Here is a 26,035-nt window from a genome sequence, read left to right as displayed (position 1 = left end):
GAGGCCGAGGCGGGCGGACTGCTTGAGGTCAGGAGTTCGAGACCAGCCTGAGCAAGAGCGAGACCCCCGTCTCTACTATAAGTAGAAAAAAATTAATTGGCCAACTAATATAGATAAAAAAAATGAGCCGGGCATGGTGGCGCATGCCTGTAGTCCCAGCTACTAGGGAGGCTGAGGCAGAAGGATCGTTTGAGCCCAGGAGTTTGAGGTTGCTGTGAGCGAGGCTGACGCCATGGCACTCACGCTAGCCTGGGCAACAAAGCGAGACTCTGCCTCAAAAAAAAAAAAAAAAAGATACACTTGGAATAGATTTATCAATCATAGCTAAGTCTACTATAAATTATTTATGAAAATACAGTTAATCCCTCATAATTTTGGTATTCTCATAATACTTTCAAGGTAGCAAATAGTTGTTTTCTCTTGTATCAGCAGCCCTAAGTTTCTTTTCTTGCAAATAGTTATTTATTCCTTAGCTGCCACTTTAGCCATGGCCCGTAATAAATTTCTATTCAAATGTTATAATTATTAATTTTATCATAGCTAAGTGAGAGTTATCTATTAAGTGAGAGTTTCTCATGTGCCATTTTACAGATGAATAAGCTGAGTCTTAGAAAGTAATAGTTCCTAGGTCATGCCAAGACAGATTCCAACTCTGGTCTGTCTGAAACCAAAATCACTAAACAGTATTTTTATTAAAAATGAGGAGGTATGGAGAAGAAATGTTTTTTTTTTTTTTTTGAGATAAGGTCTCACTCTGTCACGTGGGCTAGAGCACAGTGTCATGATAGCTCACAGCAACCTCCAACTCCTGGGCTCAAGCAATTCTCTTGCCTCTGCCTCCCAAGTAGCTGGGACTTACAGGTACATACCAGCATGCCTGGCTAATTTTTCTATTTTTTTGTAGAGATGGGGTCTCGCTCTTGCTCAGGCTGGTCTCGAACTCCTTACCTTAAGCAATCCTCCCACCTTGGCCTCCCAAAGTGCTAGGATTAGAGGCGTGAGCGATTGTGCCGGGCTGAAGAAATGCATTTAAATAATTCTGAGAAAAACATCCAAATAAGAACTTCTTTTTCTTATGTTTATAAAACATTCTAATAAAATTTGCCATTAATTTTATTTATAACACGCCATGCCATATATGTCATCTAGTTAAACATAAAGCTCATTTCTTACCACAAAGGGCTGAAAATTCATCCGGTTTAGCGTAAGTCAATACTGCAGCTAAAGCCTCTCTCCAATTTTTAAGATCACAAGACTCAACGATCTCTTTCCAGTTCTTCATCACCACTGCAGTGATAAGCTTGGGAAAGGAAAACAAAGGGAGAATTAAGTCTTCAGTGTATTAATAAAAATTAATTCTGGAGAACCAAACGTATCTTTGAAAACTACTATTCACAGCATTTCATGCCATATAAAGCCACAGCAAAATGAAGTATATTTTTGAACCAAATGACATCATAAAACGGTATTATTTTTTCTCAAAAAAAAAAAAATCACCAACATATTTCATAAAGTGCTGAGAAGATAAAACTTCTGAAATCTTATATGTCTCTATAGGGCAACATTTCTACAGAGCAACATGGGGTGCTATCAGAACATTTAACAGAGGACATAGGCCGGGCACACAATGTAATCCTAGCACTCTGGGAGGCTGAGGTGGGTGGATCGTTTGAGTTCGAAACCAGCCTGAGCAAGAGCGAGACCCCATCTCTACTAAAAATAGAAAGAAATAAATTGGCCAACTAATATATATAGAAAAAATTAGCCAGCCATGATGGCGCATGCCTGTAGTCCCAGCTACTCGGGAGGCTGAGGCAGAAGGATGGCTTGAGCCCAGGAGTTGGAGGTTTCTGTGAGCTAGGCTGATGGACGGCACTCTAGCCCAGGCAACAGAGTGAGACTCTGTCTCAAAAAAAAAACACCCAAAAAACAAAAACAAAAACAAAAACAGAAGACATGATCTGTTCTAAGTGACAATACCTATAAATGAAACCACACACACACATATATATACATATATGATCCTGATTCTGTTAATTAAAAAATTCTACAAATATATAGAAAGAGATAAAGATATGCATCAATCTATTGGCAGAATTAGAGAGTGCTAAAATTTTTACCTTTAAAATTTTCTGTTAAACTTTTCTAATATGAAAATATTTTTAATTTTTAAAATTATATATGGAAACAACTAAAACTAGAATAATCATGCCAAATTGACAACAACTATTTCTAGGTCAAGGAATTATGTATGGCTTTTCAAATTCTTTACTATTTTCTGCATTACAATTATCTATAATAAGAATGTATGGCTTTTATATTGAGAAAGATAAATGTTGTTGTTTATTTATTTTTAAAATAACATACCCTGGTAATTTTGCTTTGGGATTTTGCGAAGTATTTTTTCTGGGTCTGAGCCAAGAGTTCTTGTCCACCTGCTATGGCCAATATAATGGCATCAGCCATGCGGTTATCATGTAAACAAAGGTCAACAGCACTCTCAAAATTACCCGTCAGCAAAGCCTGAGTAATTAAGCCATCAATATCTGCAACAAGGAATAATACATCCAACTTATATAGAGTTTTTTGTTACCAGAAACAACAAAATACTACACATATCAATTTGTATACACACACAGAGAACGTAATACTAATTTCTGATTACTGGTAGATTAATTTCTAACACAAGCTGTTGGTGTTTATGGAAGAGATCTATAGAAATATATGGAGATGCATGTAATATAGCACATTTTCCAGACTGCTTAAACTGAATTATTAAAAATCAGTTGGGTATCTGAACACACCACCCTTCCCGAGGCACTAATAATATACACTGTACTAAATGAAAACTGAATTATTTCTTAACCCTCTACACCTCTGACAAAACATTTCTACATTAAAATCACAGATTGTTTTCAAATGGTGAAAAAAAAAAAAAACAATTAGAAATCAAAACCAACAAAAAAAACAGAGCTCTTAAAAAAAAAAATCAAAACCAACAAGTACTTACCCCCACTGATGGAAATATTAAATGTTCCTCTAGCTGGTGGCAGAAATTCAGATTCTTGTTTTTCTTCTTTAATGCGCTAAAGAGATGGAAAAAGTAGCAGTTTAGCAACAATGAAACTGTGGAATAATTTACCAACAAGATTTATTTATGATTATTCACTTACTAATTAGCTGCATGCCAAGTTATTCTAGAAAAGTTCTCAGATCTAAGTTTACACTAAGATCCAGGACTTGCGTAAGTATCCCTAATAACTCCTCACGTGCAATCATACATAAAATCCAAAGCCATCAGGAATACTGTCAAACTAAAGTGTACATACTCATTATTGGCAACTCAGAAGTTTTTTATCAAAGCTGAAGAATCTTTGTTTTCTTATATACCTTAACTATGAGTGGCTTGAAACATGCATAATACAGATTTTAAAATTATACTGTATTTACATTTTAAAACAATCTTATTTCTACACATCCTGTCTACTAGATTTGATTTGTGAAATGTTTTCTTCTAACTGAATCATGGAAAAAAATCAGGTAAAAAATTATTTGTTGTCCACAGAATAAAAGCCATATAAATAGACTATTTATTATGAATATACTCCAATTATACATTTTGTGTTCTCTCAAAGTAGTCATACCTGGAACAAGAACAGATCAGTCTGCTAAAAGTATATATAGTTTTGTTATAAATTTCTGAGACTACCTGAAAGACTGATTAAAAATAAATTCAATATTTTCTTTCTTTAGAAGAAATATAATGGAGGCACTTTGCCAGCAAATAACTTTAAATGCTTTCTCTTCCATGCATAAAAACTCCAAAGAAGACAAAAATATATCAAAGAGATTAGAGAGAAATTTTTGGAGAAAAACGTAACTCTCTTATATGAGATATAATATCTTTCTTATGTGCTTGTGTTACCTACACTTCTGAATGTAAATGCCGAATATTCGAGGTCAAAATTACCCATTTTGGAACTGGGTAATTTTAGGGCAGAGTACAGCATTGCATCATTTGTAAATAAAGCTTAATTAATTAATGTTGACTAATAGAGGAGAATATCTATAACTCTAATTCCCTTTCTCCATCTAAAGATAAGCATTTTAGAACACAAATTCAAAAATATTGAGAATTTAAGTTATTCACATTAAGGAATAAATCAGAGATACTGATCTGATTATATCATTAACAAAGTTGCAAAATACTCTTTGTTTTTAATTATATTTCAAATTTTTTTCTAAAAACAATTAATAAATATGGACTTTTGAAATAGACATAAGGCCAAAAAATGCACAATTCATTATGTATTGAGTATCTTCCATATGCAAGCTATTAATGTTTGATAAACAAATAGTATCATCAAGATAAAGGAGATTTTAACTCCTTAAACATAATTTTTTCAAGTGATCAAAGTACAGATCAATGACTACTATTTTGCTAAATACATATTATTCTTACCTATTATTTATAAGTGTACTCCCAAATGGTCTTCTATTTGATAATACATAGTTAATCTAGTTGTACATAAAAGTATATTTCTTTATGTATCCTACAATTCTGTCCAAATATTCCCAAAATTAATTCTAATTTTTAGCAAGATTTTATCCACATCCTTTATTCCCATATTAATTAAACTCTAGGAGATCTACTTCTAAGGAAAATGATTTTTATAATCATCTTGTAATAGTCTAAATTTATTGACTAAATAGTCTAAAATTATTGTAATAGTCTATATTTATTGATTTTTATAATTTATAAATTATAAAGATTACAGATTATAGAAAAAGATGGTACGATTTAAAAGATTTAAGAATAAAAAAATTATAAGATTATACTTAAAACATTATAGAAAATACTCCATAGTCAGGATATTCCCATATCATAAAGAACAATGAAAAAGTCAAAGATGAGATGAGAAATAAGAATTTCTTGATTAATTTTCCAAGATTAAATAAAATTAGAAAGCAAGAAAAGTATGGATTTATTAATCGGTAAAAAAAAAAAAAACAGAAAATTAAAAGGAAAAAAATTAATGATACAACTCTGTGTTCAAGGACTCTTTTTAATTAGTTACAAAAATTATGAACCACAACCAAGGACACATTTACAGTAAATCATGACACGGTTTAGTTTTAGTGAAATAATCTGTACTTGGACTTCAAGTTCAGGACTAATTCAGAAGCCTGTGTTACTGACAGTGGGGCCCAATATAGTAATGTGCTAAGAAAAAACTTATACGTGCAATGCAGTGTGGATTCCTGAATAAAATCTCTTTTCACTGTGACATCTTGATGGCCATCTGACCCAGTTACGTGACATCGACTATTAATGTTAAACCAGGTAATCCGGAAGTGAGGCTGGAGTTGGGAGATGGTACTTTTGTCAGTATGGGTAGCTTCCTGCCCTAAACATCTCTGAGAAAACAATTCGTTCCAACTTTATTTTGCAACAGTAGTTGAGAAAATTTTCCTTTATCTCAATGTGAGACACACAAATATCACAAATTTGTCCAACATAACATGAAAAAAAGTAAGTACCTCTCCCAAGAGCTGCTCTTCAGCAGCATGGCTGTCCTCCCCATCACTCTGGGCTACTTGGTCAGAATCTTTAAGAGCCTTTGGTACACAAAACAATCACAGAGGAAGTGGAAGAATGTGGCATTAAGAGGTCATTAGTGAACAAGGAAGACAAAAGACCCAACCATCAACATTCAGAGCTAGTTTAATCATAAGAAGCAACACTGAGTAAATTTACTGTGAAACACCATTAGAGGAAAAGCAAAGAGTAATAATCGCTAACACCTCTCCTTTCTTCCCTGCCAAATGTCCTGCAGCAAAAAAGATCTTGGCCTTAAGTATCTGAGTAGTCATGGATTCTGGTTTTTTCCTCTTTTACAAAATTCAAATACGTAGGCCAAAGGAAAGAACTGCCCAGCTAGCTAAAGCTATGCTATCTGAAGATGAGAATTATTAAATTATGAAAATACCTACGATCGGCATTTATTTTTACACCATGAAGCATAAAACAAATTTCGTAAGTTACATTTCCTTCTCTGTTATGACCTAACTAAAATTTTAGGAGACGGCTGTTAGGAAAAGCCTTCCTTACCACGTCAGGTCCATCCGCTTTGTTCAAGGCCAAAGCAATCTGAAACAAAAATAACAACTCCACATACTAAATGGAATTCCATTGCAGGGCATACAGTAGCAAACATTCACCTCTTACTCCTTTCTTATTGGCAAAAATCCACAACAGTTCACATCAAGGATAGCATGTTTAGGAAAAACATAAAGCCAGTGCAATGCTGGCTTCGACAGTGCCAGTTTCGTTCACACGGATTTCTACTGCTATGATATCATCCCACTCTGCTGTTCAACCACAAAACTAACCTCAACACAAACACGTTCTCTTCTACTTTGCTTGAGATAAAATAACAAATTTTTAAAGACATTTCTTCGGGTACTCACTATGGAAAGAACTGTTTTTAGAAGTATTCTGACAACCAGATCCTATTTTCTCATTTTTTTTTTTTTTTTTTTTTGCTACCAGGCATGCAGTAAAACTTTCACATTAATCTCTTGCAAACCTAAAAGAGTTACAGCATTAACAAGTGTAGACTGACAGTAAAGTTAAATATGAAAACTCTAAAGGAGTTAGAAAGACACATGGCCACTAAGCAGCGAGGCTGTGACATGGTCTGTCTCAATTAAAGCAGCACTGATCTCCAACCTGTGCCTAGATATCCAACCTGTACCATGTGCGCAACCACCCTGTAATGCTCTAGAAACTTCAGTCATTTCCAAAGAATGATGAGAGGCTAAAAAAAAAAATCACACGATTAAGGGAACTCAAAACGGCCTTCAAGGTTTCCAAAGTCAAAGCATTTTTACTGCTATTGACGTTGACATCAACATTGTAGGATGATAAACAAACCCCTGCTTAGGAAGAACAACACTGCAAACTGCAATATGATTTCCTCTTTTTATTTTATCTATTTGTTTCTTTGGTTTGTTTTTTTTAGTTTTTTTGTAGAGACAGAAGTCTCACTATCTTGCCCAAGCTGATCTGGAATACCTGGCCTCAAGGGATCCTCCCGCCTCGGCCTCCTAAAAGTGTTGGGATTACAGGCGTGAACCACTGTGTCCAGCATCCTCTTTTTAAAGGAGAATTTTTTTTTTTAAGTTAAACTTTTAGGCAGGTCACTTGGACTTTATGTTTATTCAGGTTCAGTACAATAAATTGCTCCTGTTCCCGAAATATCTACTACTTACTTCTTGTTACCTGGACCAACTCAATACGCAGTTTAGGAATTCTGTGCTACAGGCATAAACACAGGTAGGGTGGAAAATTGTGATAGCCTGAAAATAATGCCCTTCTTTTCGTGACTTAAGTTGCAGTAAACTTGGGGTGACCTCTAATAGCATCCCTCTCTCTTTTCCCCAGGGCCACTGGTGACAAATCAGTGTGATTTCCAGTGTTTCAGGCCCATAGTGTCTAATCTTTCAAGGCCCAATTATTCCCGATAATCAAGCTTCAATTAAGCCAGGTGAGGTGGCTCACACCTGTAATCCCAGCACTCTGGAAGGCTGAGGTGGGAGGATTGCTTGAGCTCAGGAATTTGAGACCAGCATGAGCAAAATCGAGGCCCTGTCTCTAGTAAACAAATAGAAAAAAAAAAAAAAAATCAGTCGAGCTACAAAAATAGAAACAAAAAATTAGCCGGGTGTGGCTGTGCACAACTATAGTCCCAGCTGCTTGGGAGGCTGAGGCAGGAGGATTGCTTGAGCCCAGGAGTTTGAGGTTGCTGTGAGTGAGGCTGATGCCACGACATTCCAGCCTGGGCAACAGAGTGAGACTCTGTCTCAAAAAAAAAACAAATAAAACAAAACAAAAAAATCTTGAATTAAATGTGGTTCTGGCAGCTTCTAAATCCAGGTATAATGTGGAGTATTGCATTTAAAACCATGTATTCAAAATACCGGCAATCAAACACAAATTCTTATTAAATGTTTTTTGGTTGATTTGAGATAACCTGTGTAGAACTTTACAAAAAAAAGGACAATACATAAATATTTTATTTGTATTAATGTAATATAAACACAACCATTTAATTTTCCTGAAAGTTTACCTTCTTTCCTAGGTCTTCTTTTCTGTATCCTAAAAGTTCAAGGTATTTTCCACGAGAATCATCCTCAAAGTTTACCTTTTAAGAAAGACATATTCTTGAAACAAAGATCTACATTTAAAGGCCTGATTTTTATAAGAAACGATCAGATTCTAAGAACCATTAAAACTACTTAAAGTCTACTATGTCATTCTGAAGCGCCACTTTTAGAAAGAATCCAAAAATCAGTTATTTAAAAAAATAAGATTTTTTAATGGTAAGTATGTAAGTAATTAATTATCCTGGTTGAATAAGTTTATTTTTGAATTATAATTTTTGTAAATACAAACTCACTCTTGTCCAAACTTTAAATGAATGCAAAACTCATCTTATGTGGAACATATTATGTCATAATCTGTCAAAATTAATACTTAATTACAAAACGTAAAAATAAATTCTACAATTTTAGAATCTAAACTTAAAATTTTTAAGATCGTTTTTCCTTGGAAAATTCAGTAACTGCAATAAGAAATAGATATTCCAGTGGAGGCAAAATGACGAACCAAGAAATTCTATTTGTTATTCTATTGTTAAAAAACACAACTCAGTAAAAAGAATGTTTTTCCCTGTAACTCCTCTTAAAGACAGGATGATAAATACTACCTCCAACCTCTCTCTCCTATGCCTCTTCCCTCTTTTCCTATTTTCTGTAACTGGATCTACTACAGATAGTAAATATTCTATGTTTTTATTATAGTAAGCTCTATGTTCTCATTGTAAAATAGGTATGCTGAATGTTAAGTCTCTCTCCCCCAAATATATCTATTATCTTATATTGTTTCTGGTTTACTTACTGAAAAAGTATTTCAGATTAGGCTTTTCCAAGAAGAAAAGGAAGAACTCTTGACATAAGAAGTTAGGTTGTGTGCTCTTTTACAAAGTTTCTTAATTTCACCATAAAGCCCAGAAATCGCACTTTCCCATTTGCTTCTTTCATGGGAAGACAAGTAAGAATATAACGGGAACATTTAAATTTGCAGATGATTAAATGAAATGATTTTAAAATGTCAACTTTACCTTCAAAAAGGACCAGACGTTTTTCTCAAACTCGACCTGAGAGGCATCGATTTTCTTCTGGCAGTAAGCGGCGTAGCCTTGTGACCGCACGGCCTGCTGCAGCTGGTCTGACCGGCTGAGGAACTCCCTTTCCGTGACCACTTGGCTGACGAACACCTGGTGCTTTGGCGGCTGCTCGGCGCCCTGCTGAGACTGCCCTCTGACGTTCTCGAACGTGACCAGTTTGCCTCCGAACTGTGGAAGGGCAAACGAACGCAATCCGTTTCGACCACAGGATACGGCCCGAAAAAGCGCTTACAGTAAACCCACTAAAGCAAAGAACTGTGGCCCAAACGTGTATCCATCAACTCGGAGGACGTGGGCTGATATTCTAATTTCCTCCACTTTTCATCCTTCCTCTCCACGATCCACCTTCTAGAAGAAAGGTGCTGTTTACTGTGCCGCACAGTTTCTCAGACACTTGCTTTTACTGCTTTCTACACACTCAACACCACTACTTTTCCAAGGCCCTGGCCAACATCAGCTTTCATCCCAGATATTCTCAGCAGAGTTTGTGTCTCTTCTGATTCAACTACTGGCTCTGCATCCTTGTCTTACCTTCTGTTCTAGGCCCTAAGTTTCAAGGCAGGCTCTGCGTCTGCTTTACTCTTAAGCAACGAAACGGTTAATATCTGACTAATACACGCATATATAATAAATATATGGAAAGAAGGAAACATAGGACCAAATTTGGTTTTCACACTTAGCAATGTCTATACAAGGATTAAGGTGGCCGGGCCTGTCATCCCAGTACTCTGGGAGGCCCCGGCGGGCAGACTGCTCGAGGTCAGGAGTTCGAAACCAGCCTGAGCAAGAGCGAGACCCCGTCTCTATTATAAAATAGAAATAAATTAATTGGCCAACTAATACATATATATAAAAAATTAGCCGGGCATCTTGGTGCATGCCTGTAGTCCCAGCTACTCGGAAGCCTGAGGCAGGAGGATCGCTTGAGCCCAGGAGTTGGAGGTTGCTGTGAGCGAGACTGACGCCACGGCACTCACTCTAGCCCGGGCAACACAGTGAGACTCTGTCTCAAAAAAAAAAATAAAAAGGATTAAGGGCTTTACTCGAAACTATCCTATTAAATGTCAAGGTGTTCTAGGTGTTTCCTATGTCAAGCATTGTAGGAAATACCAAGACTTTAAGAAAACACAAATCACTATCTTTAAGGAACTTAACATGAAAAAAACTAAACGGGGACGCAGTACCTGTTGGCAGTACTAAAACTGATATTTTGATTCCTCATCTACACTTGGTTCCAAACTCATTGAGCAAAAATTGAGTGTTACTTATTCTTGAATACTAGTGAGAAGAGGTGGGGAAATGGGGGAGGAAGACGTTCACTTTTCAGTCCAATGATACACACACACCTTGATTTGGCAGGCACCACTCTAGGCGTTGGGAACCCACCTGTGATCAGAGTCTCTGTTCTCAGTAATTCACATTTGGGTGGAGAGGTGCTTTTCTGTACAGTTTGAGTATTTTTAAACCTCCATACGTGTGTAATTTTATAATAAAAAAATGTTTTAATTATTTAGAGAAGAACTAGTTAGCGGAATGATTAAGCTTCAGAAAAACTGGTAAGGAAAATGGAGAGTTCTAAGCAAAGGGAAAGATTCAAGGACAGGAGTGCAGCTAGTAGAGGAGACCAGACAGGACGGATGGGATTAATTCAATCCAAAGAATGGATTTATGAATGACATCACACATAATCAAATGTCTATTCTAGGAAAATAAATCTGGAGTTTAAGTAGTATGGATTGGAAAGGAAAAAGAGAAGCAACAGACATACAATCAAGCTATTTATTGGAAGAGTTTGGTTAAAAAGATAAAGAATTAGGCAGAGGAGTAGCAATGTAAAAGGAAAAATTAAATCCAAGAGGTTTATAAAGAGATCAATACTGGCACTTAAGGCATGAATACGAGAGGCCAAAGAAAGAATGCTGAGCCTGGTTACTAGAAGAATGACACTAGCAGAGGAGATAAAGCATTCGGTTTGGGGAAATGAGAATATACAGAATTATATGATGTGACTAACTGTTATGATGATGACAAATGCAATGGGAGTGAACCAAATGATTAGTATCTAAATTTTAGGGATGATTACCTAGAGACTCGCTTTCTATCATTATGTATGGCAGGGATTTGATTAGACGGGCAGTAGAACAGCTAAAAGTTTTATAATTGTGTCACATTAGACAAGTTACTTAATTTCTTTATGCCTCTCTTTCTTCACATGCAAAATACTAGTAGCTATTTTATAAGGTGGTCGTGAGTATTAAATGAGTTACTATATGTAAAATGCTTAGTTCCAGTTCCGGGTACAGAGGAAATAGCAAACATTTTAGCTATTAATATTATTATTAATGATGGGTTTTTTTGGTTTTTTTGTATCTGTAGGTTTTAGGGGAAAAGTGACTTACTATTGGACAAATGGCTTGTCCTATTACAAGATTTTCAAAAACAGCAGTGAAATAAGAATATTTAGGAAAAGATTCCTTTTTTCCCTTGGTCTACAGGGATGGCCGGAGTCTTCTAAGCTGCAACTTGAGAATCACTGCTCAACTGGAAAAGACAGTCCTTGGGCAATTCATATATATATATCCTCTCTCACCCTGATTCAAACGTTTCTTCCTTCTAATAGCCTGAATCTATGTGATCAAGCTTCAAACTCTATCAGTCTGTAGTAAATAGGAGACAGAGGAACATTCTGGAAATACAACTACGAGGAAAAATATGTCAAACAACATCATGAAGATATAATCAGACAAATCTAGAATGTGAGAAATTCTACATAACGAATAACCCAGTTTATTCAATATATACATAGCAGCCAAGCATGGGGGCTCACACCTGTAATCCCAGTGACTCGGGACGCTAAGGAGAGAGGATTGCTTGAGACCAGGAGTTCAAGACCAGCCTGAGCCACGTAGTGAGAGCTGTCTCACACTGTCAACAACAGTATGATCCAGCAATCTCACTTACTGGCTATATAGCCCAAAGATTTGAAAACAGGATTTTGAAGAGATATTTACACACCCATGCTCACTGTGGTATTTATTTATAATAGCCAAAAGGTGGAAGCAACCTAAAATATCCATCAACAGATGAATGGATAAAGAAAATGTGGTACATAATACAAGGGAGTATTATACAGCCTTTAAAAAGAAGGAAATTATGTCATATGCTAAAACGTGGAGGAACCTTGAGGATATTAAGTGAAATAAGTCAGTCACAAAATGAAAAATACTGCATGATTCTATTAACATGGGTTACTTAAACTAGTCAAACTCCTAGAAACTGAAGCAGAATGTGCTTACCAAGGGTTGAGAGGAGGAGGAAATAAGGAGTTGTTATTCAATGGATAGAGAGTTTCAGTTTTGCAAGACAGAAAGTTCTAGAGATCTGTTGTAAAATAATGTGTTAACACTAGTGTAGTATATATTAAAATGTTTGTGATGATTGATTTTATGTTATGTGTTTTTTACAATTAAAAAAGCTGGCAATCTTTTTTTTTTTTTTTTTGAGACAGAGTCTCACTCTGTTGCCCGGGCTAGAGTGCCATAGCGTCAGCCTCGCTCACAGCAACCTCCAACTCCTGGGCTCAAGCGATCCTCCCGCCTCAGCCTCCCTAGTAGCTGGGACTACAGGCATGCGCCACCATGCCCGGCTCATTTTTTTCTATGTATTTTTAGTTGGCCAATTAATTTGTTTTTATTTTTAGTAGAGACGGGTCTCATTTTTGCTCAGGCTGGTTTCGAACTCCTGACCTTGAGCCATCCACCCACCTCGGCCTCCCAGAGTGCTAGGATGACAGGCATGAATCACCTGGCCCGGCCAAAAGCTGGCAATTGGAAGAAAAACTAGAAGGAAGAAGAGAAGGAGAAAAGGATACTTCTCCATCATAAAAAAAGGAGAGAAAGAGAAGGAAGACAAGTTTTTTTTTTTGTCAAAGAGAAGAATTGTGGGTTTTTAAATTTTTTTTTAGAGACAGGGTCTTTGTCACCCAGGCTAAAGAGCAGGTAGTGGTGCCATCGTAGCTCACAGCAACCTCAAACTCCTGGGCTCAAGCGATCCTCACACCTCAATTTCCCAAGCAGCTAGGACTGCAGTCTTGCCACCCTTCTTGGCTAATTTTTTAAATTTTTCGTAGAGATGGGGGTCTCACTATGTTGCCCAGGGTGGCCTCAAACTCCTAGCCTCGAGCGGGGATCCTCCCACCTTGGCCTCCCGGAAGCACCGGTATTCTAGGCGTGAGCCACCGTAACTGGCCTGAACCGAGCATCTAAAAATGGTTCAAGTGATGGACTGCTGTGCATATTTTTACCACAGTTTTACTGACGACATAAGGAAAAGGAGAGAGCAGGCCCCGCCGTTCCTGATAAGCCATTCTGAGCGATGAAAGACACACGGACACGCCTCAAACCCAAACTCCCTCAGCCCCGGCGACGGCGCCACGCTTCCCTGCTGTGCGGGCGGGCCGCGAGGACAGAATCCACCTACTGAGAAAGCAGCGCCGACCGGCCTCCGGACCCACTTAGGCGGCTTCTTCAGGGGCAGCACGGCGCTGTGCTGGGCCGTCTGCTGGGGGATCTGCAAGGGAGGGAGGGGCTGCCCCGTGCCAAAGGGATCCAGATTGCCAAACGATGACGAAAGCTTAAAAAAAAAAAAAAAAAATTAAAATAAGGTGACAATCTGTGACTTAACGCAGACAGGTGACAATCTGTGACTTAACGCAGACGACGTCTCATTGTTTCAGGTCACATGCGAGAAACTGTTGTCTCCCAGTCATGCGGTTAACCAGCGAGGCTGATCGGCGGAGTCGTTTGCAAAATAATTATGCAGTGGGATTTTTTTTTCCCAGGTGTTATAATAATAAAAAAAAAAACCTTATCGTTTTCTACTACCTTGTCCACTTGCTTCTGCCGTAGGCCGTCTGTGCTCCCTCCCATGATGGAATACACACTGATGCGGCCGTCGAAGGAGGCAGCCGACAGGACGGCAGGGTTTCGGGGACACCACTGGATGTCGAAGCACCACTGCGTGTTGGTGGGAAGTTCATACAACACCTGCGTCGACAGAAAAACAGACAGCACAACTCAGAAAGCGTACGGCCACTTCACAGCCAAAACACCTGCACTGATGTGGCCAACAAGCACATCTAAATTAAACAGTTGCTTTTCTTTTTTATTTTGAGACAGAGTCTCATGCTGTTGCCCAGGCTAGAGTGAGTGCCGTGGCATCAGCCCCGCTCACAGCAACCTCCAACTCCTGGGCTCAAGCAATCCTCCTGCCTCAGCCTCCTCCCGAGTAGCTGGGACTACAGGCATGTGCCACCATGCCCGGCTAATTTTTTCTATATATTTTAGTTGGCCAATTAATTTCTTTCTATTTATGGTAGAGATGGGGTCTTGCTGTTGCTCAAACTGGTTTCGAACTCCTGACCTTGAGCGAGCCTCCTCCCTCAGCCTCCCAGAGTGCTAGGATGACAGGCGTTGAGCCACCGCGCCCAGCCTTAATTAAACCTTTTCTTTCGGAAAGTGTCTTTGGCCAGGAAAAATGATACCAAGATTTTTAAAAGTATAATATAAGAATGATCCATTATAATTATTTATTATGACAAACAGGAATGTAACCTAAAATGTCAACCAGGTTTGAAAAAGTGTATCTTAAAAACTGAGGTTTTCTTGTTTTTATTGAAATGGTAGTAATGCACGCATTTGAAAGACCAGAACACTCTACTATAAAGTCAGCTCGTTAAACTCTGAAAGATCAACAGTGCCCTGTCTAACTGTTTTTGTTTGGCAAGACCCAAACAACCATATTTAGGTTATTGGAAGATCAAATTTTTAAATCAATCTTGAGAAGGAAGAATTCACTAAGAAATCTCAAAGGACATGGAAAAAAACTATAGATAATTACTGATACAAAACATTTACACTGTTGCTAACTCAAAGATAAGTTTGATGGTAACTACTATTCATAGAAGCATACATTTTAGGCCTTAAAAAGTAATTCACATGAACTTAACTTTGGCTTTATATGACATTTAACTGTTTTACGTTATAAGAAAACATAATTAAGTGAAACGATATTTAGCCTGCTTATGTTTTTGATATTGATGATACTTAAATCACTATTCTTAATTTGCATTTTAACAAAAAGATCTAACATTTTTAGTTGTAGCAGGTCCTAAACGTCTCTTCCTTCAAAGTCAAAGCACACATAACTAATTACATACAAAAATTCATTTTATCAAATTATATAACTGAGAAAATGATGACAGAACAGTTAAGTTCTAAGAATTTTGAACTTACTTGGGAAGGTGCAGTGTAAAATGCAAGATTTTTATTATTTGGTCTACAAATCATACGAGATAAAATTTATTGTTATTTTAATGTTTTCTCTTGTCTCCTCTAACTTTAATGTTTTTATATTCTTACAGACGTTGCTACATCCAAAAACTTCAAGCCAGAAATCAAATAACTAAAGTGTTTTTCATTTTAACAATATAATTAAAACTTACTGAAGGCACTATTATTTCTATTAGCATTCCATCAGAGTAACCACAGAAGCACTTACAGCATAGGAATATAGAAAAAGTAAAAGTATAAAAGCTATAATTTATATTCCTGCTTTATCATTCAGGAGACTGAAAAATTCTATCTACTTGGCTGGGCGTGGAGGCTCACGCCTGTAATCCTATCACTCTGGGAGGCCGAGGCGGGCGGATTGCTCAAGGTCAGGAGTTCAAAACCAGCCTGAGCAAGAGTGAGAACCCGTCTCTACTAAAAAATACTAAGAAATTAGACAACTAAAAATATATAGAAAAAATTAGCCGGGCATGGTGGCGCATGCCTGTAGTCCCAGCTACTCGGGAGGCTGAGGCAGGAGGATTGCTTGAGCCCAGGAGTCTGAGGTTGCTGTGAGCTAGGCTGACACCATGGCACTCTAGCCTGGGCAACAGAGTGAGACTCTCTCTGTCTCAAAAAAAAGAAAAAAAAATTCTACTTGTTTCCAAAAGTGAAAGAGAATCTTCAGGAATGATAAACCAGGCGGTAGACCCAAACCTTGAACAATCCTATTGATGATATCAAATTGATGATATCAATTTCCATGAACCACATATGAAATAAATAAAATTAAGTATTTCTGAGTCTAGGTAATAAATACATTTTATTGGAAATGGGGAGGGAGTGATTATTAGTTTTAGTAATACTACTTCAGTGATTGAAAAATTTCCCGCTTCCTGGTTACAATAGCTGAGCTTAGATATGTTCCTGATAAAAATCTCTGACACACACCTCTGCCATATGCTTTTCACAGAATAACGCACTAAGGGATCCATATGGAAAATTTCTTATGCAGCCAGAAATAATATGCTACAAAGACTACAATGTTGGGAAACATTTCCACCCCATACCTCTCCTGTGTTCGGGTTGGCGCAGAGAATCTTCGCGTCTTTTCCGCAGCTCAGTAACAGTTCGGGATCTGCCATGCTCCAAGCAATTGCCAAAATCCCCCTATAGAAAACACAAAGGGACAGGGAAGTTTTTAATCTTGAGAAAACCAAATCTCAAAATTATTTCCAGCTAGGCTTTGGAAACACACTGTTCACAGAGGTGTAATTTAATACAATCTTTCTAGAAGGCAATTTAGTAATGTGCATGCTCTCTGATCATTACAAAGACACAGATGTTCAATGTACTGTACATGTATGACAGCAAAAAGATAAAACCCAATGTCCACGCTACAGACCATTCAATAATAAATTATAGACGATCTTTTGATGAGAAAGTGTGTAGGCAAAAACTATGTGGTAGAAATCTACTTTGTACTGTTATACAGTATTCACGATTAATGAAAATTAATGAAATGGATAAATTATCCTATTTATATAAAAATTACATAGAAATTTTATATATATATATATGAATGAGATATGTAAACAAATGCTTTAGGCAGGGAGTGGTGGCTCACGCCTGTAATCCTAGCACTCTGGGAGGCCGAGGCAGGAGAATTGCTTGAGGTCAGGAGTTCCAAACCAGTCTGAGCAGGAGCGAGACCCTGTCCTACTATAGAAAGAAATTAATTGACCAACTAGAAATATATATAGAAAAAATTAGCCGGGCATGGTGGCGCATGCCTGTAGTCCCAACTACTCGGGAGGCTGAGGCAGGAGGATCGCTTGAGCCCAGGAGTTGGAGGTTACTGTGAGCAAGGCTGACGCCACGGCACTCACTCTAGCCCGGGCCACAGAGTGAGACTCTGTCTCAAAAATCAATCAATCAATCAATAAATAAATGCTTTACCTACGGACAGGCAGGAAATCTAACTGCAGTAAGTCCTCACTTAATGTCATCGACAGGTTCTTGGAAACTGTGACTTTAAGCAAAAACAATGAGTAACAAAACCAACTCAACCATAGGCTAGCTAACTGCTATAAAAGAACACCTAAGTTCCCACAGCATACTTCTGATGACAAAAACATCACCAAACTTCTGTTTTTTTTCTTTTTGAGACAGAGTCTTGCTTTGTTGCCCAGGCTAGAGTGAATGCCGTGGCGTCAGCCTCGCTCACAGCAACCTCAAACTCCTGGGCTCAAGCGATCCTCCTGCCTCAGCCTCCCGAGTAGCTGGGACTACAGGCATGCACCACCATGCCGGGCTAATTTTTCCTATATATATTAGTTGTCCAATTAATTTCTTTCTATTTATAGCAGAGACGGGGTCTCGCTCTTGCTCAAGCTGGTCTCGAACTCCTGACCTGGAGCAATCCACCCGCCTCAGCCTCCCAGAGTGCCAGGATGACAGGCGTGAGCCGCCGCGACCGGCCCACGACATAAGTCTGGTGACAGAAACATCACCAAACTTGTAAACGATGACCCCAAACACTTCCAGTACACGCATCCGGGCGCTGGGAGCAGCGGCGCGGTACCTGGCGTGGTTTTCCAGGACGCGCAGCGGAGAGGAGGCGAAGCGAAGGTCCCACATCTGGATCACGGGCAGGCGGTCGTCCTCGGAGGCCAGCACCATCTGGGTAGCGACGTCAGGGTGCCACGCCAGCCCGGAGCAGTGCATCTGCGGACAGGAAGGCCCACATTTTACCAGCCCAATCACTCTACGGAAAGCCAAATGAAGCCTGAGCACTATGCCCTTTACTGAAACAAAGAGTAAAAATCATTGAGTCAGGCTTAGTTTATTTAAAAAACAAAAAAAAAAAAACAAAATGAAAAACTACTACATTTTATCGAACAATCTTGAACAATAATCTTTCTGAAATTTTTTTTGTTGGCCGGGCGCGATGGCTCACGGCTGTCGTCATCCCAGCACTCTGGGAGGCCGAGGCAGGAGGATCGCTCGAGGTCAGGAGTTCAACACCAGCCTGAGCAAGAGCCTGTCTCTACTGAAAATAGAAATAAATTAGCTGGACAACTAGAAAAATACAGAAAAAAATTAGCCGGGCATGGTGGCGCATGCCTGTAGTCCCAGCTACTCGGGAGGAGGCTGAGGCAGGAGGATCGCTTGAGCCCAGGAGGTTTGAGGTTGCTGTGAGCGAGGCTGACGCCACGGCACTCTAGCCCGGGCAACAAAGTAAAACTGTCTTAAAAAAAAAAAAGAATTTTTTTATGAAAATTCACTTTCATAAAAATGAAAATAGATGAAAGATTTCAATAACAAAAACTCCCACTCCTTTCCTCTATTTTATTACAAAAAGTGAAGGCAAAATGTCTTAAGAAACAACTACCATTTAAAATTTTCATACGGGATAAATTAACATTATTATTGAAAATTACCTGGAAGTTCAGATCTAGGAGATGAGTAAAATGTTTACTATATGGTTTATTCCACTGCAATTTGTTTTAAAACTTCTGATTCATTTGAAAAACAATACTCTGAAGATATATTCTTAGTTGTTTTTTGTTGGTATGGTTTTAAAATTACATATGTATTCTGTGACTTTAGGCAAACTTGTTTTAGAAAATGTCAAACTATCCAATGTAATTAAAAACAAACAAAACAAAGAAGGCTCTCGTGTCAAAATTATTTCATAGCAGCCGGGCGAGGGCGGCTCTGGGAGGCCAAGGCAGGCAGATTGCTTGAGGTCAGGAGTTCGAAACCAGCCTGACAAGAGTGAGACCCCGTCTCTACTACAAATAGAAAGAAATTAATTGGCCAACTAATATATACAGAAAAAATCAGCCGGGCATGGTGGTGCATGCCTGTAGTCCCAGCTACTCGGGAGGCCGAGGCAAGAGGATGGCTTGAGCCCAGGAGTTTGAGGTTGCTGTGAGCGAGGCTGACGCCATGGCACTCACTCTAGCCTGGGCAACAAAGCAAGACTTGGTCTCAAAAAAATAAAAAAAAAAAATTATTTCATAGCACCTAATGGCAAAAAACTTTAAGAAATCAGTAAGGCTGAGAATTTAATGTGTTCTATAGCAGTATCTACTGGGCAAGTGGGAAAAAGATATTAGCTCACTTCAGCAGCACCTAACCAAAAGAAGATATGACCAGGAGTTTGGAAGTGACAAGTTCTTAGCCATAAAATTCCCAGCAGGAAAAACTTGTATATTCTAGGAAAAGCTAAAGATGAATGAAAAAGTTGGGGCAATATTTTAAAACAGCTAGCAAAGCAAAACAACCAGTCTATCATTGAATAAGCCCTTTGATTAATTGATCTCTCTTCATCATTAATAATATCCAGTAGAGTGTATTAGGAATTTTATTATTTTCCCTAATAAAAACAGTCTATCCAACATGACTGATTAATGAAAGACAGGATTTGAGTTTACAGAAATTTGATTTGTTGCCAACTCTGACAAACAATATAGGAATACCTATAGCAGAAATATAACATGCTCGTCACAAACCACATACTTACTCTGTTACTATGATCACTGACTTTGATAATTGGTTCGTTTTTCCTAAGGTCCCATACAGTGGCCCGGCCACTGGGACTGGCGGACGCTAAAATATGTTGAACTTGTCTGTTCCACGCGATGCAGCTGATGTCTTCTGGGGGCTAGAAGGAAGAAACTATTAGAAACCGTTTCTCTATTATAACCAAATTATAACCTGATCCTCCATATTAAAGAACAGATTACTTAACGATCTGATCCATTTATTTCATAAGTTTCCTTTATATTCCTGCATTCTTAACATATACAACAATATAGTTTAAAGTGCAGGTAATAGGCCATTTCGATTATTCTATCTCGTTTAATGTTGCCTCATTCAAGAAGCATTTATTAAGCTCCTGCTGTAAATCAAGTGCTGCTTCTTTATTTTGCAGCTGCGACAAGATAGATCATGAACCACAGAGTAGATGTTAGGGACTATGACAGACAAGAAGGCACAGAAAAAGTTATGGCCCGGACCATTAGAAAAACACCTTTATAAATTGTGGAGCATGTGCTGTCATTATGCTACCTCCCAGACGTTAGGGCCAGCGACAAGGCTTACTCAAACTGGGTGGCCAACATAACATACAGAAACTCAAGGAACGACAGGGGAAGAAGGCTCTCTATCAAATTTACAGGAAATACATAGGAAAAGGGGTTGATTTTTTTTGGTTTTAAGAACATTGGATGCTGTTAAAATTCAGAGTAGCTATCACACACTGAGAGAAAAAAATGTACTACAAGAAAATTATTAAGGATTTTTGTCCATTTTGTTTATTACTCTATGCCTAGTAAAATGAACGGTATCTAGCAGATGGTAGGTTCTGAATAAATATTTACGATTAAGGGATTCACCGATACTTTGAAGAAACATATATACTAATACTTTACTACACTGAAGAAAAATCAATGACATATAAACATGATTTAAAATATATGTTTTGAGTGAAAAAAAATTAAAACTGAAATAAGTAAGTTTAGAAGAACTGCTTTTGATTCTTTGATTACATTCATCAAAATCAATATAATACCTGTGTTTTGGCTCCTGGCGTCATTGGAGTTGCAAAATTGTTTAAATCCCAAATGTAGATTTCAGATTCATTAGCACCAGAGGCTACCAGATTAGTCTGTAATAAAAAATAATACCTCAATAGTACTTGTGAATAATTAACAGAACTCATAATAACTCAGTTCAGAGCTGGAAAGATGTTAGTTTTATTTAGCACATACAATTTTTCTATTTAATTAAAAAAGCAAAACACACATGCATGAATTCCTAAATTGTGCATAATAATCTTCACCAAATGTAAATAGTTTTTAAGAAAAGCATATTATAAAATTCCATGTAACAAGAAGAAAATATGTCCACTGACAAAAAAAAACAAAACTAATTTTAGCTGGGAGTAGTGGCTCACACCTGTTATCCCAGCACTTTGGGAGGCTGAGGCAGAAGGATCACTTGAGCCCAGGAGTTCAAGACCAGCCTGATTGCTTATATCCAGGATTTGGATTTTAAGAAAAAAGAAACAAAACAAAACAAATAAACAAACAAAAGATAAAATAAAAAAAAATAAAAAACCAGCCTGGGCAAACACAGTGAGACGTCATCTCTATAAAAAAATTTAAAAAAAAATTACATGGATAAATTCTTAAACAATCAATCATGCCACCATGTGGGGATTACTGTTTGTAGCTTTGCATTCCTGGAAGGAGATTTAACTGAGAGACAATAAAAGTTTACCAATTATTGCTGGATCCTAAAACTATGGCATTTTTCTCAGGATATCTTAAAACCAGCTTCCAGAGCTAGACCAATATAGGAATAGTAAAATCTCTTGTCTTAAATTTTCACATATTTCCAGTTCACTTACACTCAATCTTGTTCCAGATATCAATATTTCTAGGTTATCTCTGTTGCATAACTTTAGGGTCAAAAAATCCTAAAACTGTGATATAAAATAGGTATAAAGTAGGAAAATAGTAGGCTTCATATATTGACCTTTATCCTTTACTATTCACTCTTATAAATTCTTCTCTAATCAACTGACATATAACTAAGAAAACAGAGGAATTCTATGGTGGTAGCTACCTATAATAAAAAACATTTTTACCAAAAATCAATAGCTATTTAATACAATTAAAAGAATTAGCTATCTGATCAAAGAGCAGACACTACAAACTACAGAAATGAAGAAGTCTTCTATATTTCTATATCCTAAGTATCTATTTATAATATAAGAAATAGAACTATAAATCTTTCTTAATATTCATTTTTTTGGTTGTTAGAATCTAGTATTCTACTAACTCTGGATCTTTATTAATCTATGCATTTATATAACTTTCAGTACTGTTTATGAAGGCAATAATAGAAATAATCTTAATTGCCTATTTATTAAATCTGCATTATATTTATGTAATTTCAAATTATTTCAGTCGTAATCATTATCACATATACAAAATTTTTCGATTAATAAAACAGTGGCTTGATCCAGACACCGCCGCACTAATGCTGACCGAGCACAAACTTTTAAAAGGCAAGGTTTCCTACCTATGGGGCTCTTAATGTTTAACAAAAAGTCTAATCAGATGGCATGACACTTCCAGACTTCTAGAATTAAGCCTATTAACCTGATTCCCTCCACTGAGTTGGTATTATTCACCCTGATGTCAACTCTGAGCCCACCATTCTTCAAACAGACATACTTATTATTCATCAACCTGCAAAGGAACACGTTTTCAGCTTTTAGTTCTGAGACGGAAGCATACTGGAGTCATATACTTATTTTAAATGAGCGGCACGTATTTTAAGAATTATGAGTAAATGTCAAAGTCTAACCTGGAAAATGTTCACATCCAAGGCTCTCACAGGGCCGGTATGCTTGTCGTTCTGGGCAATCACAACTTCCTTGTCTCCGGCTATAATTTTAGAAGGATCATAAAGAATAATGTTCCCATTTTCACCACCTGCAATCAGAACTCCAGAGACGTCTCCTTTGGAATCCATCTTATAAGGCCCCCAAATTAACTTGTGGTACCTTTAGGAAAAAAACGAGTAAAATAACTCATTCTTGAAGTCAAATAAATGTAGGCAAAAAAACCTGAAATTACACATTTTATGTTTTCATAAAAACTCCGAAAACATTGCTTTCCCTCCACTCCTGGTAACTTTGCATAACTTTGGTGAAATGGCATTTTATTATTCATACTCGTATCTGTATATCTGATTTTATAATCCCTATAGAGTAAAAACTCGTGTAGAGTTAAGGCAATGTAACAAAGTATACTTCAGTGGCATAGCAAAAGATGTGGGTTTGAGAGTAATTTTACTACTTAGAAACTGTGAGATTCTGGGTAAGTTAATCTTCCTAAACTGCCTTCGGTTCATCCGTAAAACAGAGCTAATACACCCACTTCCCTTGAAAAATAAACTATTTGACCACAGAAGTGGTCACCGACAAGTGGTTCTGTTAAATAGTAAAGGTGTTAAAGGAGTCACCTGGAATTTTCTAAGAAGAATAATGTATTCTGACAGTAGAAAAGTGACATCAAAATTCTGTCTATTGTGACGAGTACCCCCACTGGTGGAGAAGAAAGGTTTATAGTCTACAATCCGGATGGAAATGAAATATGAAGGTGACATATGTATATGGTATATCATGAGACAGAAAATGGTGAGTAGAAAAACTCCTCCAGACAAAAGGTGTCTGGTTCCCATCGCAACGTGATGGCTCTAAAAAAATACGACAGCTCCCCTGAAACTGCATAACTGGAGCTGTAGTCTCTTAGCTAAGGCACAATCTCTTCAAAACCCCCCAGGACACTGCAGCAACGAAGCTTATTTTGTTGTTTAAACGGAAGCCTCCTTTCTCTGCATACAGTAAGTCAGAAGTCCTTGACAGGCTGATCCAAATGCCTACTGTATCAGAGACCATGTCAACAAAGTTCCCTGTGCAGTGTATTTCTAAATATTGATAAGTGCAAAGAAGAAAATAAAAAATAACCTACCATTCAGAGCTGATCCTATTAGTATCCTAATAAAACTACTCCTTTTTCTAGTCATACCTACCTTTTTTTTTTAATAAACAGTTGCAATAAGAGAGATAGAAAAAAGAACTCGACTATACCATGAGAAAAAAAAAAAAAACAGTAGAAACACTATATACTAAAGCCTCCCCTTCATAACTTACACATAACAGTCAGCAATAAAAAAAGCAATCGACCATATAAACACTTCTTTACTTCCATAAAAATTCACTCATATGCTTTTTTCCACAAAATATTTCATGTCGCTGATGGGATTCCTTGTAGTTTCTAAAACTGGCAGAATTATATGCAAATTAAGCATCGACCATAACATATATAATTAATCATGTGAATTTAAGGGCCGACCCTCCTACCTGTGAGAAGCAGAGAAAGTGGCACACGACCTCATATCCAAGGATGGGTCAGAAAGGTCTAATTCGAATATCTCCAGGGAAGCACTGGTGCTAAATGTTGCATCCAACTGCTGAGCGGATGTCCCTATGCAAAACACATTTATGGTAACCACACGTGCAACAATAAAAAGGCTCAGAGAAAACCGTACACAACAGAAATTAAACGTGTGTTTTTCAATTATCCTGCTCATGGCATGCTGCGCTCGTGGCTGAAATCTCAGCACATATGCCACTGAGCAGATGCCTGAGCCACTATGGCAATGAGATTCTGGCAAAGGGCTGGGAGATGATGTTTGCAAGAATGGATACTGCAGGTATTTTTAAGCCTGTAGGTATTTTAAAAATGCTCTGTAAAAAACGGTCCCTTGACTTATTATATCTGCTTCTAATCACACGTGCTACAACTCTAACTCTTTTTATATTAAAATGCTAATAATATCAACATTGCTCTTCATTCATGCCCACTGATATTAACTGGTTTTTACATGTGATTACTACAGGAAGGATAACAATGAAACACAATCCCTGTGAAGTAGGGAAGATAACTCTGTATGTAACACACCACGACCAACGCTCCGATGTGCGTACGAGGTGCTACGTGAACGCAGAGGAAGGTCGCTGAACTCATTTTACAGAGAGGAGGTGTCCTCCCAGGGACAACATGCTTTCCAGAGAAGATACAGCTTGAACTGTATTTTATTTATTTTTTTTTTATTTTTATTTATTTATTTTTTTGAGACAGAGTCTCGCTTTGTTGTCCAGGCTAGAGTGAGTGCCGTGGCATCAGCCTAGCTCACAGCAACCTCAAACTCCTGGGCTCGAGCGATCCTTCTGCCTCAGCCTCCCCAGTAGCTGGGACTACAGGCATGCGCCACCATGCCCGGCTAATTTTTTTTTTTTTATATATATATCAGTTGGCCAATTAATTTCTTTCTATTTATAGTAGAGACGGGGTCTCGCTCTTGCTCAGGCTGGTTTTGAACTCCTGACCTTGAGCAATCCGCCCGCCTCGGCCTCCCAAGAGCTAGGATTACAGGCGTGAGCCACCGAGCCCGGCCTTGAACTGGATTTTAAAAGACAAGTATGAACAAGCCAGACGTAGAAGAGAAGAGGTTAAGTTACTCGTTGGGTTGCTCATCCTATCTCCCGTCTTCTGGACTTACCTGTAGCTAGGTAAATGGGGTGATTCCGGGCAGGGCTCCACGCCTGCATGGCTGTGCGATCTATTTCCTTTAACTTCATCCTGCTAAAGACAACAGTTTATATATAGCAATATACTGAATATGTTTACATAGAACACAGAAACTTATCTCACCCAAAAACATACTGGACAAACCAGTACATTAGTAATGGCCGAAGTGCCAATAAATCAAACTGGCTCAGGGTGTCACTTACTGGAAATGCTCAATATAAGGAAGAAGACAAACTTGTTGAGTTACTTTGAGAAAATATCAAGCTATTCTAGTTGC

At 37.8% G+C, this 26,035-nt stretch overlaps 1 protein-coding gene across 16 annotated transcripts in view; it reads right to left on the bottom strand.

Moving 5' to 3' along the window:
* The window catches only part of SEC31A (SEC31 homolog A, COPII component), a 64,894-nt gene that overhangs the window by 30,344 nt on the left and 8,515 nt on the right, over positions 1-26,035 (bottom strand). For 7 of the 16 annotated variants that reach the window (XM_075998624.1, XM_075998627.1, XM_075998628.1 and 4 more), the window contains exons 2-17: positions 25,730-25,812; positions 24,528-24,651; positions 22,967-23,165; positions 21,162-21,257; positions 20,112-20,252; positions 18,165-18,307; positions 16,651-16,750; positions 14,135-14,296; positions 13,731-13,883; positions 9,186-9,419; positions 8,133-8,207; positions 6,113-6,151; positions 5,542-5,619; positions 3,011-3,086; positions 2,368-2,546; positions 1,174-1,300 (exon numbers count right to left, since the gene is read on the bottom strand). In XM_075998624.1, coding sequence (XP_075854739.1) covers positions 1,174-1,300; positions 2,368-2,546; positions 3,011-3,086; positions 5,542-5,619; positions 6,113-6,151; positions 8,133-8,207; positions 9,186-9,419; positions 13,731-13,883; positions 14,135-14,296; positions 16,651-16,750; positions 18,165-18,307; positions 20,112-20,252; positions 21,162-21,257; positions 22,967-23,165; positions 24,528-24,651; positions 25,730-25,808 — 2,005 coding nt within the window. In that variant the 5' untranslated portion in view covers positions 25,809-25,812. The remainder of the gene's footprint in view (positions 1-1,173; positions 1,301-2,367; positions 2,547-3,010; positions 3,087-5,541; positions 5,620-6,112; positions 6,152-8,132; positions 8,208-9,185; positions 9,420-13,730; positions 13,884-14,134; positions 14,297-16,650; positions 16,751-18,164; positions 18,308-20,111; positions 20,253-21,161; positions 21,258-22,966; positions 23,166-24,527; positions 24,652-25,729; positions 25,813-26,035) is intronic. The other 9 variants (XM_075998629.1, XM_075998631.1, XM_075998634.1 and 6 more) reach the window with 3 other exon arrangements.

This window comes from Microcebus murinus, chromosome 29, assembly GCF_040939455.1.
Source record: "Microcebus murinus isolate Inina chromosome 29, M.murinus_Inina_mat1.0, whole genome shotgun sequence".
Lineage (NCBI taxonomy): Eukaryota > Metazoa > Chordata > Mammalia > Primates > Cheirogaleidae > Microcebus > Microcebus murinus.
Note: the sequence above shows the minus strand (reverse complement) of the source record. Positions and strands in the feature narration are given on the sequence as shown.